The following is a 13,694-nucleotide window of genomic DNA, read 5'->3' on the forward strand; positions in this document are numbered from 1 at the left end:
ACGACGACCCGAAAGGTTTATGGGTTGAGGAAGCGCCTAAGGTCCTATGGGCATCTTGAACTACACCCATACGGTCATTTGGTGAATCCATTTTTTCGACCCGACCTACGGAACCGGAATCAAGCTGTCATACCTTAAGGCTGGTAGCTCCCACTCAGACGTCAGATTTTATGCACACGGACGATAATGAGGAGTTGTTATGCAGAGAAATGGATCTCCTAGATGAAAAGTGAAGGTGTCGCACTTTGCTTAGCTGCTAACCAGCAAATTATGAAGAGATCATACGACAAGAGAGTCCGAATTCGATCCTTAAGAACAGGAGATCTAGTTTTGCGAGAGATCCCAGAGCCCAACGGCAAGCTTGGGACCAACTGGGACATCATCAATAAGTTTGGTCGAATTGGTTTTTAATATCTATGCACTATTGATAGGGACGTTCTTGTCAAACCATGGAACGCGCAGCACCTTCGCAAGTACTATCAATAAATTGTTATTATATGTTTTTCTATAGATTGTTTACTCCTCTCCGAATCATCAATAAAGTGTTTCACATTGCCATCGAATTTATTCACTTGTTGTATCATAAGTTGAGGTGACTTAGACTCGACAACAACGAAATGCTTTGTGGAATTGTTCCCGAAAGAGTGTTTACGGAGAAATCAAGTGAATCCAATAATGTCTTCATCTGTCCGATCTTCTGGGGTTGTTCCCTTCAAGTGATTTTCAGATAGATTCAAACCAATCAATCCAGAAAGCCTTGTCAGCTCTTCGGGAATACGACCAACCAAATTATTACTTGATAGGTCAATATGTTGACTAGAAGTGTTAGTAAGTTGTTATACTCAAATTCTCTACCTTTGAGTACCTGATTCAATTTGTTGGTGTATCCCCTGAATTCTTCGCCTCCTTAAAAACTTCTGTTTGACAACAAGCATGCCACTAAAATTTCCAATACATTGTGGGATGATTCCAGATAGATTATTACGTGCAAGGTCAATTATATCTGGAGGAATACTACCATTTAACATGTTCGATCTTAACCTCAAAATCTTCAGAGATGATAGTTCTCCTCCAATCCAGGTAGGAATCTTCCCAAACAGTGAGTTCTCACTAAGGTCAAGAATAGACAAACTTGTGCAGTACTGTAAAGCCGAAGATAGCTGTCCATGAAAAAAATTGTTGCTTAAGCGTAGTGTTGTGATGATAGTTCACCAATAGAACCTGGAATGGTTCCAGATAATTTGTTGGATTACAAGTTTATCACCGACAATCCTTGTGACGGACCTAAACATTCAGGGAGATTTCCAGACAAATGGTTTTTTCAGACATTGAGATATATCAGCTGCATCTTATAAAGTTAGGCACCTCACCATGAATTTGGTTACTGGAGAGATCTATGTAGGACAGAGTGGATGAAAGGTTCTGAAACCAACTTGGGATCGAGTCTGAGATACTTGCATTTGACATAATCAATGTAGTCAAATGCTTTTGTGTTTGAAGCCACTCTGGAAATTGAGGTCCTACTCCACAAGAACTCATTCCAATCGCTTTGAGTTGAAAAGGAGGTATCCTAAACGGGATGTAATATTCAAAGAGAGAGTTTAGGCTCAAGAATAACAATTCCAGTTCGGAGAGTTTTTCCAAGTGCAGCACATATACAACACCTTCGAGTAAATTGTTTGATAAATCAAACCCTGCTAACGCTATGAGTTGTCCTAGACTTTCAGGGACGGTCCCATTCAGTTGATTGCTACTGAGATCTAGTTGTCTCATATTTGACAGTGTTCCAAACTGCGTGGGAATCTGACCACTTAGCTTATTCCAACTGAGATCTAGTTGTGCCAAGTTTGATAGTCTCCCAAAAGAATTGGGAATTCCACTGATCAGTTAGTTATAGCTGAGATCTAGCACTTTAATTAGTAAAGAAAGTATACCAAGTGTTGAAAGAATTAGACCACTGACAATTCTCTGAGAGATGTGGGAATGGATCCATTCAGATGATTGGAAGTGAGGGCTAATTCCTTCAAGCAATAGCCCCAAAAGTTGTAGGAATTGGACCTTGGAATGAGTTGAACGAGTGATCAAGGTTTTTAGATTCTTCAGCTAGTAGAACCAATTAGGCAAAGAAAAAATTATTGACATCATTACTGAACTATAGCTGGCGCCCTAAATTCACCGTAGGAATAATTTGTTAATCTAAACTTCTTGTCAAGACACTTGTTTCGGACGAGATAAATTTTCCCAGATTGCGTCCAGAAATCCCAAGGTCGCTAAATTTTAGGATCGGATAAGAGCACTAAGGGGAGTTTTATAATAAGTGTTGAAATGTGGGATTGAATTATACCATGAGATTTGAAGAGGGAGATGACTAAGTCAGGTTTACTAGTGAATTTAAAGTACAATATTTTCGGAAGCTTTGAGAGCTGATTCTGGGGATAATCCACATTAATGAGAGGTGGGTTCTGCAACAAATTCAATTTGGTAATAGTTAGTGAATCTCTAACATTTATTAAAACACTTCTGCAAACAAAGAAATGAAATTTAAGGAACATTGATAATTCCTTGTAACAATCAGGTAAAAGGCTAGTTCAAAGGACATATAGCTACAGCTTAGGATGTAAAATATGGAAGAGGAGAAGAATTCGTTGTTTTGTGATTGAGTGAAAGAAATGAGGACTGATGAAAATTAGAAAATAATAAACACATGCAGAGAAACAAAAGGCAGAAAGGCATCTAAACATCTTGTACGAGTGAGAACATTATGAAGACTTCCTACCCACACCTTATCCCCATATATGAAGTTATGAACTAATTACCAAGCAGAACAAATGATAAAGGAAATATTTCAGAGTGATTACTGGATCTATGCACCAAATATAATTCCCAGATAACACTCCAGTTTAAGATGGGGAACATGGTTGTGAAAATCAGTTCCAGGTGATTAAATTTTGAAACTCACTTCTTAGAAACATGAGATGATAGAAATACATATAGAGGCACATGTTTATAGAACTAATCAAACTTAAAAAGTATCTGCATTTCATCACCTACTTTGAAGTAACAATCTATAATTCCTCAATCTCAGATCCTTGTTTGGAAGAAGTCTTCGAACCTTGCGTACCCATCTCACTTCGGTACCCCTCCAAGAGTTTGGGTTCCACGTGATGAAACTTGATGACGTACTTTGTCAAGAACACCTCTTCAGCTACTCTTAATGCTCGGCCAATACAATTCCTACTTATCAGACCCTTTGAGAAAAGAATCAGAAGAACATAGCATCTAGGAATGAGTCTCTTTTCCAAGCTGAAAGTGATAGATAATGGGTTCCTGGAAAAATCATCTGTAGTCCAATTAAGGGTATTCATGAAAAAATCCAGTGCTGCATTGATCTTCTTCACTGAAGCAGCCATAATGAGGGGTTGCTTCTTGAACACACAAAGAACCTCATCCTCTGACCAGCCAAAACTCTTATAAACCTCCAATTTTGCGTCCCATGTAGACTTCTTAAACCCAATAAGCACACGGAATCCAATAGTGAACATCTTACTTGAAGGACTAAAACCCATTTTCTTGAGTTGTAACACGACTTCATTAAGCTTGTGGAGTTCAGAACATAGAGTTTGGGGGTTTGCCACCATCAACATTGAGATATGTGATTTGGGAATACCATGATCTAGCAGGAGTGCAATGTTATGTGCCATTTTGCGTTGTATACCAGTGGACCACTTTAATCGATTAAGAATGACGGCAATGCCAACATCAGTGGGAACAAAGCTTCTAAGGAAATTGATGGAAGGGACTATATACTTCTCTAAGCTTCTCGCCAAGAAACGTATGTCCTTAGAGATGAGTTTACCCAGATTGGGTCCTGAAATTCCAATGCTATTGTAATATTCAAGCTTTGGTATTAACCTATTCTCAGGAGAAGCTAGGAGAAGTCTAGGTTCGGTTGTGATGATTTTGGAAATGTGGGCATCAGTAAAGCCATGGGTTTTGAAGAGAGTCAAAACTGAGTCGGGTCTAGTTGTTGTGGATTTATCGAGCACAATGTGTTTGGAAACTTTGAGAGCTGATTCTGGGGTTAAGCCACATGAGTTTATAAGGTAATCCACGGCGACATTTGGTTTTGGACTGAGACTAGAGATTAGGGCAGGGAATCGGATCGGGTAGACCCGAATTCGACCCCACCCGATTACCGAATGCATCGGGTTCAGGTTGATTTTTATATCCGTTTATGTAATCGGGTCGGGTTCGAGTATGTCGGTTCGGGTTCGGATATAATTTTTAGGCTTTTTTTGAATTTTTAGTGTTATCCGATCGGGTTTGGTCGGGTTCGGGTCGGGTTCGGATATTAAATTTCGGATATAATCGGGTTCGGATTCGGATTCGGATTCGGATATTATGAAACTATTCGGATTCAGATTCGGATATAGCAATATCCGACCCGATCCCTGCCCTACTAGAGATGAATCTGGTGGGTGCTGGGTTTGGAAAAAGCAAATAATAACAATTCAACAACGGGTCGTGGTACTGATTCTTGAATTTCGAACAGTTCTGACTCTAGTTATAAGATTTCGACAAACAAAATGATTAAACATTGTAGAGAAAATAATCTATTAGTTGGAACTTACAGATTAGTAAAGAGCAGTAGCAGCCTTTTGTTCACCCAAAACCCTGATGGCCTGATGGCAAGGGCCTGATATCGATACTTCCGATATATTTTGACCGATATGTCCTGATATCTCTAGTAAGATTTTTCTTTTTACCTCAATATATCGAACCAAAATTTCGGCAATAGATCAAATTACCAATGTTATCAAACCCAACCCGGACCTCAACCCGGTAAGAGGACCGGGTCAATGGGTTAACGGTCCAACCAGTGGGTTAATGGTCCAACCAGTGGGTTGAAACATATATTAAAAGACTATAATATATATAAGCTACTCCCTTATTACACAATCAGTATTACAACCCGAGTGGCTATTACACAATAACCTTTTGCTCCTACCCAAGGTTCAAACTCCCTTAGCATTAAACTCAAATAATAATTAACTTGAAATAAGAAATTGAATGCAAATACATTGATTTAACCTCATAGAGTTATTAATACGCAATCCAAAACTAACTGCAAATTTATGGAACTAACCTCAAAGAATAATTAACAAAAATTGAAAAATAGGAAATCAGAAACTGGATGTAATTGCATTGAACTAACCTCAAAAATGAATTAACAGAAAATCAAAACTGGATACAAATGCAATGAACTGATCTCAAAAAATATTTAACGGAAAATCAGAAATTAAATGCTAATACATTGAACTAACCTCAAAACATTGTTGTTTTATGTGTAGCGGAAATGTCTCAACAAGTATATAATTGGGAATGACTTGTTATTCAAGTATATTCAATATGAATTTCGCCTCATTGGGCATTCTCACAAATTTTTTTTTATCAAACTTCTATTATTAAACAACAAAAAGAACTCGAAGGGTTTTTATAAAAGTGCGTTGTTATTATTATTATTATTATTATTATTTTATGGAGTGTGATTTTCATGTTGTAAGAAATTTGGATGAGTGACCAATGTAATATTCATATCTCATAAATAGATTTATATACATAGTTCAAATATTTTTTTGAATAATTTAATATAACGGTACCCGTTCGTAGGACGGGTTTGAAAGCTAGTTTGTCCCTTAAATCTCTAGCGTGTAACCCACGTACATAAGCTTTTGTCCATTATCTGATTCCCACAAGTCAAAGTAGAACCACGTACATTTTTTTTTTTTTTTTTTGATAAAACAAACTTTTTATTCATGAACTAGTACAACAAATACAACAAGCAAATAAGCCAGCAGATTACAGGGAACAAATAACATAACAAGTACATTAAAAGTGAACCCAAGTAAACTTCTCCTAAAAGCATCATCTCCAATCCGCCACCATCAGGGTTGAAATGCATTATCTGTATCCACCTTGCAATCAACACTCTCATCCCTCCAATGCACAAAACTCCAACCCATATTTTCCGAAACAAAGACCCAAAGGTCACAAACCAAGACCTGAAGGTCCAAATCGTCAGATTAACACTTCCAAAAGGAAGTGTCCCACCAAGTGCACTACTACGGCGCAGTAGTGGCCTGACATTAATCCTTACCAAGGTATCTATACACCATCGCGTTAGGAGTGGAGGAGACGAAACCCGAGATTTGAACAATAGGAAATGATAGGGGTAACTCAGCAAACACAACCCATACACAACTTGCTTCCAATGACGAAAATGAAAAATCAAACTCTTGGGAGTTGACTTCAAACTGCTGCAAAGAGTACCAAATCTAAACAACCAAAAGCCAAAGCTATTCAAAACATATGAGAGATCCAAAAGGAGAAGAGTTGTGTGAGCAAAACTCTTTTCAAAATCTCTCAAAAAACTGTTAGAACAATAGATCTGGGATTTTAAACTAAAGAACATTAAAGAAAAAGAGAAAAGGAGGAGTCTTTCTTTTTCTTTTTCTTCTTCATTGCTCACCGGAAGCGGATCTAGCAAAAAATAAGTGGATTTGGGGGTGGGGAGAGAAAAAAATTGATATTTGGGTGTGGAGAGAAAAGAGAGAACGATTGAGGGTGTAGGGTGGTGTGAACCACGTACATTCAAATTCAAGTTGTGGTCACATATATTCTCACGACAAGGGTTCCCACCAACGTTGTCTCCCTGCTGATCAATACGAGATGGAGAAGGTATAACTATCTCTGCTGTCACAAAGCTTGTAGGGGAGCGATATCCTACCATGCACGCGTGCAACATAAGCGAACTCAGGACATCGACCTCCAAGACCGAACTGTGAGCAGCTCCCTCGAGAACACGCAGGTGCAGCGAACTCAGTGCATCGACCTCCAAGACCGATCTGTGAGTAGCTCCTTTCAGGTAGGTGGTACGAAGAAAGATGTCTCGGTACGAGCACATGACTATAGACAGAACGCCTCGGATAAGGTCACCACCAGGGGTAATCATTACCAAAATCTTGCTTGTACTTCCCACCACCGGGAAATAGGGGTGACCGCGCCAACACCCAATCAGCACACGTCTTATAATATAACCAGCCCAACACTCATTCACGATCTCCACCTTACACGTGTACAAGAGACACACGTGTCTTCCGGATTAACATTTCCTTAAGCCTATAAATATCACCTGTTTGAACTACATCGGACCTGATTCCTCTCTCCCCCAGAAAAGGAAAACCAAAAGAGGATCGTAGGCTTCACTCGCCTGGCGAACTCCGGTCCCTCCAAAAAATCTCAACTCTCTTCCCTCACCTCACTCAATCAACAAGGAAAACCAAAACCCACCTTTACATTGGCGCCGTTTGTGGTTTCGATTACTTGAGAAATCACGTTACCCTAATCTAAAAATTTGCAATTCTCAAGCCCACGAAGCATGGTCAGCCTCGAAGCTCAGGTTCAACACCTTGCCGAACAACTAGGTGTAACAAACGAAAGCATTTCTTTGCTCCGGCAAGAAAATGCTACTTTACGGGCCCAAGTTGACACTTATCAACAGCAACAAGTCGGTAATGTTGCTGAAAACGACATCAATGAGGTTAATCAGCAGATTAACGAATTATCACACAGGATATACCAGAGTGCAGTAAAAAAAGATGCCACCCACATTGTGCAAAAGATGCTCAAGACATACCGCGCGTCCCCGTTCAGTGCTGACGTTCTCAGTAAATCTTCTCCTCGAGATTTTATCCAGCCACGTTTCCCCATGTATGATGGCAGCACCTGTCCCGGTCAACATGTGGCTCGATACATTCAAAGTTTGGCCCTCTATAGTTCTTCTGAGTATGATCATCTTCACTGTCGATTATTTCCGGCCAGCCTCAAGGATGGCGCACTTGATTGGTTCTTCTCTCTCGAGCCTGATTCTATTAAAACTTTTGAGCAGCTTACCGACCTGTTTGCCAGCCAATACGTGCATAACAGGCGTAAAAAGGCAGATCTTGATTCGCTATTTCAGATATCATTCAGAGAAGACGAGACCATTCGCCAATTCTTAGACGAGACCATTCGCCAATTCTTAGGGCGGTTCAAGACCATAACAGGTGTATGGAAAGCGGACTGAAATAGTCTTTTGCCACACTGGCATTTTCAAACGCCTGTCGAGTGCGCAATACCGACCTCTCCAGATCGCTGATGAAGGAACGCCCCGAAACGCTATCCGAACTGTACGCTCGGGTTGACAAGTATATCAAGTTGCAAGAAAGTTTGCAGTTCAATGGGTTAGCCGAAAACCAAAAGGTAGCAGCGATCTCTGATAAGTCCCCGTGTGCCAAACCGCGATCCAGGTCGCGGGCACCAAAGGCAAGAACCCGACAAGATAACAATAGAAAGTTCACTGTCTTGACACGCTCTCCTAGTTACATCCTAGACAAGATCCAGCGAGCCTCGTACTTCCGCCCCGATGTGAAGCAGCCAGTAGATCGACCTGACAAGCCATATTGCGCATTCCACAAAGCCAAATGTCATGAAACCAATGCATGCTAGGGGCTTAAGCACTATCTTAAAGATCTTGTCGAAGCTGGTCACATTAAACATTGCACCAACATTTCTGACGGTGATTTGCGTCATAAGCTCATGGCTCACTGAGTGCACAGTCGATCCCCACCTCGCCGAGTGCGCAGTCACTCTCCACCTCGCCGAGGACGTAGTCGATCTCCACATCGCCGTCACCATCAAGACTTTCAAGTTCGCCCCCACAATAGAGGTCGTCCCCAAGATCGTTCTCGTCACGAGCGAAGACAACACTCCTCCGATCGTGACAATGCCCGAACAATTCACATGATTACTTTCCCCGATGATTCAGTTACTTCATCTAGAGAGAAAAGACGTCGTGTTGGCGCTCTTCAAGAAGTATATCACTTTACTTCCCAAGCAGCACATGCTCCACGCCACTCAGGTCGCCATTCAGGAGATATCATTTTCACAGAGACCGACCTCAACAAGGTCTGTCTTCCTCACAATGATGCATTAGTCGTCCACGTCAAGATCAGCGACTGGACCGTCAAGCGCGTCTTGATCGACCCGGGGAGTTCCTGCGACGTTTTATTTTACCACACTCTCCAAGAAATGAGTTTACCCAAGTCAGTTCTGATAGACCCGATTGCCCCCCTTTATGGGTTCACTGGTTCCAGAGCCGACCTACCGGTGATATCATCCTTCCAAAGATCGATTGGGATCTAAAGAGGACAAAGTCACCGCATCTGGCTTCAACGTCCTGGACATCGCCGTCCTATAATGCCATCTTAGGTCGACGATGGATCCACCAAATGCAAGTTGTACCATCGACGTTGCATCAAGTTCTCCGCTTCCGCCCCGAGGAGGGATGATGGAGCTGAGAAGCAATCAACTGGAAGCATATCATTGTAACCAAATCTTGTCAGCAGGAAAGACCGACAGTACACCACTCCACACAGGTAGTGAACCCATCAGTTATACAATGGCCAACGACCTGGTTGCAGAGGTCAGAGCCAACGCATCAAAACAACACGCTGGGGGCTCCAGTAAGAAGAGGAAGTCATCCACTTACACTCCAGAGGTCAATCCAGCCGTTGCCGTTTCATCAGAACGGATGCCCAAAGTCGCCTTAGTTGGTATTAATGCCGCAGTCACGCCCCCAGAAGACCTCTCTGCTATTGTTGTCACACCCGTTAGCAACCAAATGGATTCACAGGCACGTGTTACATCACAAGTCTTCCTGCCGGCGGTCACTCCAGCCCCTCCGAGTATGACCACAGAAACTATTCCAGTTCCTGTTCTCGTCACCACAGCTGCCGATCCAGTTCGGACGCACAAATGCACTCTCCCTCAGGTCGTTGAAGTGCCACCACGCGAAGAAGCGTCGCCGCCTAAGTCAGCATCTCAACAGGTCGACAGAGAGCGAGTAAACTTAGGAACTGATAGTGACCCCAAGTTTGTATATGTAGGGGCAAACCTTGACCCTACACTCAAGGCTCAACTTGTAAACTTTCTGGCTATGAATAAAGATATTTTGCTTGGTCGTATATTGATGTGCCCGGTATAGATCCTAATGTAGCGTGTCATTGATTAAATGTACGTCCTAATGCTAAGCCAATTCGCCAGCGGCCTCGTTGATTATCTCTGCATTTTCAAAAAGCCATTAATGATGAAGTCGACAAACTCAAGCAAGTCGGGTTCATCAGAAAGGTGGACTACCCCGATTGGGTCGCTAACATCGTGGCGGTCCCCAAAAAGAATGGAACAGTTTGCCTATGCGTCGATTTCACGAATGTCAATAAAGAAACACCGAAAGATAGTTTTCCCCTACCACGCATTGACCGACTGGTCGATCAGACTTGCGAACATGAACTGCTTTCCTTTATGGATGCATATAGCGGATACAATCAAATCCCACTCGCGGAGGAAGATCAAGAGAAGACCTCATTCATTACTGAACAAGGAATTTATTGTTATAACGTCCTCCCGTTCGGCCTTAAGAACGCTGGAGCGACATATCAGCGTCTCGTAACTGACATGTTCCAAGACATGTTAGGAGAAACCATGGAAGTTTACATCGACGACATGGTCGTCAAGAGCAAAAAAGCAGTCAACCATATTACTCACCTTGAGCAAGCCTTCTCCAGATTGCGCCGCGCTCGAATGAAGTTGAACCCAGAGAAATGCCTCTTTGGAGCGTCCTCTGGTAAGTTTCTCGGTTATCAAGTGTCACAACGCGGGATCGAAGCAAATCCTGACCAAATCAGAGCGTTCTTAGACATGCCTGATCCACAGACCAAGAAGCAGATACAGAAGTTGTCAGGCATGGTTGTTGCACTTAATCGATTCATATCCAGAGCGTCAGACAAGTGTCGTCCGTTCCTACAACTCCTCAAGAAAGGCGAGCAGTTCTCATGGAACGACCAATGCCATCACGCATTCGCCACTCTCAAAAATACCTCACCACGCCTCCCGTCTTAACCACACCAGTAGATGGAGAGACACTGGGGCTATACCTGGCAGTATCAGATTTCGCGATCAGTTCGGTTCTCTTCAAAGAGGAGAACAACTCAGAAAAGCCAATATACTTCACAAGTAAGACGCTCATGCCAGCTGAGAAGAACTATTCTTTCCTTGAACGAGCCGTACTTGCTTTGGTGTATTCGGCAAGGAAATTCAGGCCGTACTTTCAAGCCCATCCGATCAACGTACTGACCGACCTTCCACTGAAGAAACTCCTCCACAAAGAAAACAAAACTACTCGTATGGCCGTATGGGCGAGGAGCTCGGTGAACACCACATGGAGTTTGTACCTCGCATCTCTCAGAAGGGTCAAGTCGTTGTCGATTTCCTCGCCGATTTCCCTGTTAAAGACCCACACTGGGAACCCGACCTGGAGTTCGCCGTTGTCAAAGAGCGTGTCAAATCAGTCTGGTCCCTCTTTGTAGATGGCTTTAGCAACCCCGGAGGGAGTGACATCGGGGTCGTTTTAGTGTCTCCCGAAGGAGTTATGGTCGAAAAATCAGTTCGACTCGACTTCGCATCTTCTAATAACGAGGCAGAATACGAAGCGCTGATCATGGGCCTTCATATGGCGCTACAGCTCGGTGTGCAAGAGCTCCAAGTTTTTAGTGACTCGCAACTGGTCGTTCGCCAGATTGCTAAGGAGTACACTACTCAGGAAGGTAACCTTCCGAAATATCTTCAGGTCGTTCATCATTTGTTACCTTCTTTTAAGAAAGCTACCGTACATAATTTTTTGCGTGATGAGAATCGTCACGTAGACAGCCTAGCTTACCTAGCCACTCAAACACCGAGTTGTGCTCCACGACAACTCCTCATTGAGGTCGTCGATCGACCTGGATACCAGGTCGAACATGCCCTAGTTATAACCAATCTGTTCCCTCTCCCTGACGATCAGCTGCGCCAGACCTGGATGCAGCCCATCATGGACTACATCCAACAGGGCACGCTCCCTGGAGAGCGTGCCAAAGCCAGACAAATCCAATATCAAAGCGCGTCGTTATTGCGTGTTACATGATAAGTTATTTAGGAAATCTGCTGGTGGACCGCATTTGCGATGTATTACTCCAGAACAGGGACAATTGATATTTGCCGAAATCCATGAGGGAGAATGTGGAAACCATGCCGGAGGTCGCTCTTTAGCCCACAAAGCAATTTCCCAAGGCTACTTCTGGCCCCGTATGCAGACCGACGCCAAAGCATACGTTCTCAAGTGCTTAAAATGTCAAACGTTCGACCACAACATCATTCAGCCCGCACGCGAGCTGATCAATATAGCAAGCCCATGGCCATTTCACATGTGGGGCATGGACATTATGGGACCATTCGTCCCCCAGAAAAGCACTGGTTTTCGGTTCGTCTTAGCGGCAACCGACTATTTCACCAAGTGGGTCGAGGCCATTCCTTTAGCACATGTCAAAGAATTGCATGTCCGAAATTTCATCTAGACTCATATCATCACCAGATTTGGGTTGCCACATACACTCGTCATGGACAATGGACCCCAATTCAGAGGCTGAACCGTTAAAGAATTTCTCGCAAAGTGGAAGATAGTTCATGCATTTTCTACTCCACAGTACGCTCAGAGTAATGGTCAAGCGGAAGCTAGCAACAAGGCCATCTTAGAAAATTTGAAGAAAAAGATTGAAAAGAACAAGAGCCAATGGCCAAACCAATTGGAAAACATCCTGTGGGCTCATCGCACCACAGCTCGGTCCAGTACTGGCGAATCTCCATTTTCCTTGTGTTATGGCACAGAAGCTGTCATTCCCACCGAACTGACAGTCACTACGACTCGGTCCGAGCTCGTTGAGACCGGACACAATGATTACGTCTTTAGCACGAGAGGTCGATTTGCTTTCAAGAACGGGCGTGACTTAGCCACAATCCGAGTCGCATCTTATCAACAAACCCTGAAGAACTCCTACAATAAACGAGTGCATCCTCGATCTTTCCAACCTGGCGATCTAGTGCTAAAAAAGACGCAAGACGACTCCAAGCTAGCCCCTAATTGGGAAGGACCGTACATCGTAGAATGTGTTGTCGGCAATGGAGCGTACTGGATAAAAACTCAAGAAGGGAAATTGTTACCTCGCCCATGGAATGCCTATCTGCTGAAAAGATTTTATCAATAAAACCTTTGTTGTTGTAGATTTTCTTTTAAGCATTGTAAATGTAAGGTTAAATTTTTATGCTACCTAGTATAAGTTATTCCATTTATCGGCATCAAAACGTCCTACAGCTCACATCTGATGAACGACCAGTATACTTTCACGCTTAACGCGCCATAAACTCTCATAAACGAGAACGCTCTCCGTGAGCAAATAGCTCTCTGGAGCTCACAGGCTACATCGCCTCTCAAATTCTTGTTACGTCGAGGACCTATATTTCTAGGATCGACTACACGAGAACGCTCTCCGTGAGCAAACAGCTCTCTGGAGCTCACAGGCTACATCGCCTCTCCAATTCTTGTTACGTCGAGGACCTATATTTCTAGGATCGACTACACAGAGCTCTCTCCGTGAGCAAACAGCTCTGGAGCTCACAGTGCTATCGCCTCTCCAATTCTTGTTACGCCGAGGACCTATATTTCTAGGATCGACTACGAGAACGCCTCCGCGGAGCAAACAGCTCTCTGGAGCTCACGGGCTACA

At 43.1% G+C, this 13,694-nt stretch overlaps 2 protein-coding genes across 2 annotated transcripts; both read right to left on the reverse strand.

Moving 5' to 3' along the window:
* Positions 1-580: 580 nt before the first annotated feature.
* Positions 581-2,113, reverse strand: LOC147512197 (receptor-like protein EIX2). The gene is made up of 3 exons (XM_086598680.1): positions 1,366-2,113; positions 856-1,160; positions 581-710 (listed from the first exon to the last, which is right to left on the reverse strand). The coding sequence occupies exons 1-3, from the start codon at positions 1,771-1,773 to the stop codon at positions 581-583; spliced, it is 843 nt and encodes a 280-aa protein (XP_086454806.1). The 5' UTR covers positions 1,774-2,113.
* A 952-nt stretch (positions 2,114-3,065) lies between these two features.
* LOC147512198 (uncharacterized) lies at positions 3,066-3,701 on the reverse strand. Its single transcript, XM_086598681.1, has one exon. It carries the CDS (start codon positions 3,699-3,701, stop codon positions 3,066-3,068), a length of 636 nt encoding a protein of 211 aa, XP_086454807.1.
* Between the last annotated feature and the right edge of the window lie 9,993 nt (positions 3,702-13,694).

Source organism: Coptis chinensis, chromosome 3 (assembly GCF_015680905.1).
Source record: "Coptis chinensis isolate HL-2020 chromosome 3, ASM1568090v1, whole genome shotgun sequence".
In the NCBI taxonomy this organism is placed as follows: Eukaryota; Viridiplantae; Streptophyta; class Magnoliopsida; order Ranunculales; family Ranunculaceae; genus Coptis; species Coptis chinensis.